This window comes from Prionailurus bengalensis, chromosome X (genome assembly GCF_016509475.1).
Source record: "Prionailurus bengalensis isolate Pbe53 chromosome X, Fcat_Pben_1.1_paternal_pri, whole genome shotgun sequence".
Classification (NCBI taxonomy): domain Eukaryota; kingdom Metazoa; phylum Chordata; class Mammalia; order Carnivora; family Felidae; genus Prionailurus; species Prionailurus bengalensis.
Window position 1 is genome coordinate 26068613 of NC_057361.1, and position 7796 is coordinate 26076408.

The 7796-nt window shown below is 48.7% G+C and overlaps 1 protein-coding gene across 1 annotated transcript; it reads right to left on the minus strand.

Moving 5' to 3' along the window:
* Positions 1 to 1382: 1382 nt before the first annotated feature.
* On the minus strand, positions 1383 to 7157 carry NR0B1 (nuclear receptor subfamily 0 group B member 1). The gene is made up of 2 exons (XM_043570392.1): positions 5932 to 7157; positions 1383 to 2677 (listed from the first exon to the last, which is right to left on the minus strand). The coding sequence occupies exons 1-2, from the start codon at positions 7118 to 7120 to the stop codon at positions 2433 to 2435; spliced, it is 1434 nt and encodes a 477-aa protein (XP_043426327.1). The 5' UTR covers positions 7121 to 7157; the 3' UTR covers positions 1383 to 2432.
* Positions 7158 to 7796: the final 639 nt, after the last annotated feature.

Genomic DNA, 7796 nt, shown 5'->3' on the forward strand with positions numbered 1-7796 from the left:
CTCTTCCTGGAGGAAAACCATGGCGCCTGTGCCAGCGACCGACCGTGAGTGCTTCAGATTCCAGAGGACCGGCAGAGCACTCCCACATGCCGTCTACACTCAGCAGGCGACAGACTAGTGTTGCTGATGGAACTCTTCAGAGCTGGTCACATCGGGCACTTCCTCTGAAAGGCACACCTGAGAACCCCCGGGGTGAGAGGCAGCACGGCACGGGGAGGGGGGGGAGCCACTTTGGGCCCCCCCCCCAGTAGCATGTACCGCATGACCAGTGCACATCCTGTGTGGGGCGCCCGAACTTTGTAAGGTCTTTGCTTCCAGGGACACATGTACCCTGGGGGATTGTACCTCTCAGATGGATGTGTGCCCTATCGTGACACTGCCTCAGCCTTGGAGGGCTTGGGGATAGCTTCTTCTTACCTACCAGGCCTTGCTGGGCCAGAATCGACTCCTCAGGCCAGGTTTTTTTTTTTTTAAAGGGGTTCATACAGGAAGTTATGAAGGAAGCCACTTGGGTTTCGAAGAGCTTTGTGGCTCATGGTCTGTGTTTTAACTGGCGAAGTCCAGAACCTCCAGAGAGCATATGGGTGACCACTACTGGAGGCTGGCCTCAACCTGTTGTGTGGAGTCCTACTGATGATAATTGTGTAAAGACACCTTGGCCGTGGGCCAAGGGAGTGGGTTATGCAGATGACTTAAACATAGCAAGAGCGAGACTGTCCTCAGCCTCCTGGCAAGGCTGACCCTTAGCCGACATGGGGGAACTTCAGTCTGGAGCGTTCCTTGCCCTTCTGTCAAGCCTGAGAGTGACTCACCGGGCCTAGAATGTGCCAACAGTGGGGGTTATACTGAGCATTTGCTTGCTTTCTGTGTGTTTGGAATTTTGGTACGTGCTAGGTAAAAGATGTCTATGTGAGTGGCCCCCAATGAAAAGCCTACACTCTGAGTATCACATACATGTTCCATTTTCACTGCTAGGGAATAGTGTGCTCTGTGTGACCCATCATGGGAAGCAAAAAGCAAGAGGAAACTTGCATATGGACACATGGTTTCCTCTGTACTCTGCCTGTGCCTCTTCCCCTTGTGAGCCGGCTGTATACCCTGCCCACATCACCGTGTTAAGCCTTGGCCCTGAATACAACTGTATGCAGTGTCCCATGAGAACTTCTAGCACATCTTAATGGGCTGGTGATCTTGGGGTCCCCCAATGCAGTCAGTCACCAATGGAAGGGTCATATTTTCTTATCATATTGTAGATGTTGTGAATTATCTTGAAATTTCAATGATATTGGCCCATTCTTTGAAATGAAGGTAGATATTAGACCTGCCACCAGTTTGTTATTTAATGTGTTGATAAAGAAGCATATACATTATACATTTTAAAATACTTTTAAAATTTAACATTTTTATTATATTTTGACACAATTCATTTCCTTTGCAATCCTAAGTATTTTATTTGCTGCGATATTCTCAGACCCTGATTCTGAGATGTCCAGGCATTCGCCAGACCGCTAAAGGGGTCTGCACTAAAGTTTAAGGCTTCTTGCAACGGGTCAGTAGCCTGGGCTAGATGTATTTATCACTAATGGGCAATTTCTTACCTATGAGTGGATAAACATTTAATGCCTTAAGTTTTATCCACGGATAAGGAAGAATTAGTTATACAGATTACATTCATAGGGGCAGCAAGAGTCAACAATCAAGTCCCTTAATAATTTTATGCCACGCTTGTTCAAGGTGACAGTTACATATGTAATGTACCTTAAAGATGAGATACCATTTGGGGTTTATAACAATGTTGAGCTTTCTAGAACTGTAGCTCCTCCGTATAGAATACAAGTTTCTTGTTGAACTTTATTGCATAAAGTCTTAAACTAAAATTCTGAAAAGCTCTGACTTCACTTTCAGGTGTCTCTGTGCTCACAGATTGCCACTTAACTCCAGTTGGTGCAAGGAGAGTCTTCACATTAAATGTTATGGTGCCACCTCCCAAGGTAACTTTATTTTTGTTTTTGTGGGCTAGGTTTTTGATATTTTTTGAAGCCTTGCTTAAGCTCTGGGTTTTTTTTTTTTGCAATCAAGTTAATGGTTAACACCTTAACATTTATTATAACTTACTATTACAGATTTGATTTTAGTAGGTTCACTGGAGAGAGTCACTAAAAGTGTGAAAAGAGGTTATGACAGTAACATCCTGCTCTCTTCTCAAAGATGGACAGAGATGTGTTACCTGCTGGTAAACGTTTTTCTTCATGATGAAACAGTATGGATCAGAGGATTTTCTAAGGGTCTAGAACTCAAGTTTTTCTTTAATCGAATACAAAAATATGCATAGAAAAATAAGTCTATTTTACATTATTTTTTTTTACACTGTTCTGCCTCCGGTTCCTTCTCTTTCTCTCATTGTCAACTGCACCCGTGTGGCCCCCACACCTTCATAACTTCCCACAGAGCATTTCCAGCATCATATCATCCATGCTGACTGAACCGATGACGGGCCTGAAAAACAGTTCCGCAAGGACATTGGCATTGACGTATCTCAGTAGGAAGAGGGCGCTATTCAGTTGGGCGAATCTGATGTGGTGCCCCCTGTGCGTCATCCTGATGTGGTCGCTGAGTATCTGCTGAGTTCCCCACTGAAGTCCCTGGATGTACGTGACGCACTGCAGGCCTGGCAGGCCTGGAGGAGAAAAAGGGAGAACAGTCTCTTTATTGGAAATAGCTCACTCAGCATCCTTGGCTCGCTTTTTAAATATACCCATTTCTGCCCCTTCCCACATTAAACAAGAGTTCAAGCTTCCTACTGCAAAGGGCTTTCTAGAACAAGGATAAAATGCCAAACCAGTTCTAAGTTTTCAGAAGCAATGCTTCCAAGAATGAACTATCACATAGTTATTTAATAGTTACTGTGTTTGTAGCCTCACATGTGAAAACTGCTAGGCCGGAGCCAACAGATACACATTTATTCAATATGACAGTAGAATATCACTTAATGAATCAAGGCTCCAACTTACTGTGCAAATAGGAAGACATTAAAATTGTTTCCAGAAGCGAGCACTCTACATTTTACCTATGGGAAACAGGCCATTGGAGAATGACTACAGGTTTTGCCAGATGACAAATATTTTAGCATCCTCCCTTGAATTTCCCACCAATACAGTGATTAGCCAGCTGGTGGTGGTAAACCTCACAGCCACAAACAGTGACTCTTGAGTTGCATCCTAACTGTTTGCCTACAGGCTGATTCTAATCTCCAGGCCTTTAGTAATTTAAGAGATAACACTGGCCATTTAGCTCATTGTACTGTGATGTCCGTATTGGGGAAGGTTTAAAAAAAATTGATTCTAATGATTAACGCAAAATCATTTTTAAAGTAATACTAAAGAGGTCTACTAAAGTCAGAGGTCTTTAAAAGGTTAAAAAGTAAACATGCAAACATCATGGATCACCATATGGCTCAGAAGTAACTTTACTGACAGGGAATGCTTGACCTCCTTGCAGTATAGTGTGAAAAACCCCAGTAAAACTGAATGAAATACAATGCAGGAAAGATAAAGTGCCTGGAAGTTTTATCAAGAAGGTGGTAAGAGGAGGCTGCTTTAAAAGTTCTTTGAGGCTGCATGACAGGTATATTACTGTCAAGTTCCTTAACTTGTATTTAAATAATTGCGAATTTATTGTACTGTGTAAAAGTTCTCAGTGATGAAGACAATCAATTTTCCTTCCCTTTCCTACAAAATCCAGCAGTTAACTCTTTCAATAACACCCTGGTAACCAACAGACTAGCAGGACCAGCCAGCATTCTTTGAAAAATTACTAATAGTAATAGGCAAGTCATTCCTATTATAGGCAAATGTATCTGATATATTGAGAATTAAATAAAGCCACATCTGTACTCCATCTATACTGGCCACACACATTAACATCCCCTAGTACCTACACTCATTAGCCAGGCTTGAGACCCCGTATTATTGTTTCAATTCCACTGGCGTAGGCAAGAAGAGGCTGGCCTCAACCACCACCAGCAACGTGAAGCTCCTCTAGGTCCAGATTCACGGCTCCTTAAAACCTCATTTTGTAAATTCCCTGTCACTTTCCTCTGCTTTCAGAGCTCACTGTCCTTTTACACTGCCCCCTCCCAAAAGACATGCCTATAAAGTAAATTCAGGAAAGAGAAAATGCAGACAAATGGACTCCACAATTAAAAAAAAAAGTTTAAACACAAAGATCAGGACACACAAAAGGTTAAACATCAAAGAAAGGCCACACGCTTATTAGCAGGTGCATTTGTTTGAAACACACTCAACTGATTAAATTCAGTGAGAGGATTCAGAAAAGCAGAGAGAGAATGAGAGAGATGGGTGTGTGTTTGTGTGTGTGTGTGTGTGTGTGTGTGTGTGTGTGTGTGTGTGTGTGACCAAAGTATACAAAACAGGGTGGAGGGCAAGAGGGGAACTCGTGGAATACAAACTTCTGGAAGCTGAGCCCCTGCCTTTCTTTATTCCAACATAACAAGGCATGTGGTTGATGTTTAACAACAATGACTGAAGGAGTGAGAAAACGCTATTTCACAAATGATCTTAGGAACCACCTTGGGCACTTACTACAAATGCAGATTCACAGGTCCTGGACCACAGCTACCAAGTCAGAACCTCTAGGCAAGAGCCTGGTAAGACTTTGAACTAGCCTCTCCCCACACTCCGTGGCATTCCTTATCCACAGCCAAGTTTGGAAAAGAATGATAGCAGCAAAAGGTGATGTACTATGATGGCTGGGATGAGCAGAGATCTCTAGGTACAGAAATGTGAGTTCTGAATGAAATATTATCCTATTAAATACTTCTCTATACCCTTTCAAAAAACTACTGGGCAGGAGGCAAGGACATAACCACAGACTCTTGCTGTTAGGAAAAAAAGGTGTTCAGGGAACACTATAAAAACTATCCCAACTCAAGTTGCCTGGAAACTTTGTGCCCGCATGTGACCTTTCTGGAGGGACTCTGGTCAAACACAATTCTCGTAGTATGACATACTCAAGAAAAGGTGCTGGGCGGTCCAGGAAGATATTCTCTCATGATTCGGTTGCACCGTGTGGGGCAGAGTGTCCAGCACGTAACAACCTGAAAGTGTTGCAGCAGACATCCTGTGGGGCCCAGGAGACCCACGCTCCACGACTCACTGGGCTCCACGACTCACTGGCGGTTATTGTGGGACTAGGCTACCTAACCTGCAAATGGGATGGAGTAAGGATGAACGGCAGAGGGGCTTAAGAGGTGCCTAAGGTCTCTGCAAGCTCTAAGAGACAGGGCCCCTGCTGGAGTTTTTTCCCTGCCCCCTTGGTGCCCTGATAAAGACACTCAGAGGATGAGATAGTCCAGCTGTTTAGGACCGTAAAAATGATCATTCAGGGGCAGAACCATGAAACACTAAGTCCAGTGTCCCGAACGGCTGTGCCCTCGGGGGATGGTATAGGACTCTTTAAGTAATGTTTACTTTCTTGCCAGCCTCCGTACATTTCTTCGAACAAAAAGTTCTAGTAAATTTCAGAACTGGGTTTCAGGAAGACGTGTTGCGGAATTTGCGGTGAACGCGAACTTTTTTTTTTTAAAGCTATACTACTGGATTTAAAAAACTAGAGCGTAAGGACAGCCCTGTCTCTTGCAGGCACAAACTCTTCCTTAGTAACAGAAAGGGGTAGAGAAAAAATAAACCTCATCAAACAACCTCCCTGCTCTCTGCTGAGTGTCTGGCAGCAGCCCACCCACTAGGAGTGCTTTCTGGAGCTCCCCCAACTCTGCGGAGTCACTCGCGATTCTTCGCTGGTGCCTGGACACTCCCCTGACCACAGAAAACTCTTCAGTGCCTGCGCCCCGGGTACGCACTGCCCAGCGCTTTCCTGAACAGAGAAAAGCCTGCGCCGAGGCTGCGCCCTTACCTGGGTTAAAGAGCACGGTCCCCTTGAGGTACGCGTACTCCTTGGTACTGATGTCCAGGCTCCAGCACTTGGCAAGGAAGCATTTGATGACTTGGACTTCAGCGGCAGACGGCAAATGCCCGGCCTCCAGCGGCCGTACCAAGTGTGGCGGCAGCGGGGACAGAGGCGGCGGTTCGTCGCCCGCGGTCTCCCGCCGCCTGGTGGTGAGGATCCTCTGCAGCAGGCTGGGCTCCGTGATCTCCACCGTCTCGAAGTTCAAGCGGTCCTGAGCCAGCTCGAGCATGAGCAGCGGCGCCCAGCAGTTGCGCACCAGCACCAGTTGCTGGTCCAGAGGGAGCACCTGGAAGCAGGGTAAGTACTTGACAAAGCGCATCGTCTTCAACAGGCCGGCCGAGGCAGCCTCGCAGACCACCTGTGGACTCTTGAGGGCCACCCGCCGCTGTGCGCCACACTGGGGGTCCCAGAAAGGGGCCGCGAGCTGCGTCTCGGGAGCGGCGTGCGCCAGCTTTGCGCTCATGGGCAAGTGGTGGAGGATGCCGTCCTGCTGCGGGTGGTCGTCCCCGCAAAAGCTGCAGCGGTACAGGAGCGCCCCTGCCCGCCCACCCGGCAGCGCATTTCTGCCCCCCAGGCCCTGGGCGCCGTAGGAGCGGTCCCACCACGCGCCCCTAAGCCGCGCTTCGGGCGCTTCCGGCGCCACGTGCGTCTGCTTTGCACTGGTGAGCAAGCTGTAGAGGATGCTGCCCTGACGCGGGTGGTCTTCACCGCAAAAGCAGCAGCGGTACAGGAGCGCCATGGCCCGCCTCTCCGGCAGCTCCTCTCTGCCCACCGGGGGCTCCGAGCCGCAAGAGCAGCCCCAGCACGCGCCCCCCGGCCGCTCCTTGGGCGCCTCCGCAGCCGCTGGCGCCTCCGCAGCCGCTTGCGCCTCCTTTGCGCTTGTGAGCATGCAGTAGAGGATGCTGCCTTGCCGCGGGTGGTCTTCCCCGCAAAAGCAGCAGCGGTACAGGAGCGCCCCTGTCCGCCCCCGCGGCAGCTCCGCTCTGCCCACCAGGGGCTCCGCGCCACACGCGCAGCCCCAGCACGCGCCCCCCAGCCGCGCCTCGGGCGCCTCCGCAGCCGCGTGCGCTTGCTTCGCGCTCATGAGCATGTTGTAGAGGATGCTGTCCTGCCACTGGTGGTCCTCGCCCGCCATGGCCCGTGGTGCCCGGAACCCGGGTCTGTCCGGTGGCGGCCGCCTGGGATCTATTTATGTCAAGCGCGCACGCACGCGCATCGGCCGTCTCCGCCAGGGCGAGGGCGCGGAGGGGGGCGCGGCGCTGTGCTCTGGTGTGTTCGCCCTTGACCTCAGCGGTTCCGAAGGGGCAGATGCTCCTTAAAAGCTGGGAATAGAGGAGGAACGGAGGCAGGGGAGCTCCTGAACCCTTCTTTCGTCTCATTACACCGTTCCCTGCCTCTGGAAGACAGAGAAGAGAGCAGGGAGCAGGTATTTGGGGGCACTGTTCGAACTCTTTCCCTTGAACCCGGGCATATAATTTGCTCCCTTTATTGGGAGGGCAGAGGTGCCTAATAAAGGAGGGAAGATCTTTTTCTGCGCCAACTTTGCATACTTTCATTAAGTGATCAAAGTTTGCATAACTTATGTTTTGCATATGTATAGGGAGGTCTCATTTTCAGAGAACTTGAAAAATATAGACTCTGGACCCGTGCTATCAGCATTACATGGTAACTTGGTAGAAATGCCCAATCTCAGTCCCCAGCCATACCTTCTGACTCTGAATCTGCATTTTAACGAGGTCCCCAGGGGGATTTGCATGCACCTTAAATTTTGAAAAGCACTGGTCTAGGGATGCTGTCAAAGCGTTTTTGTT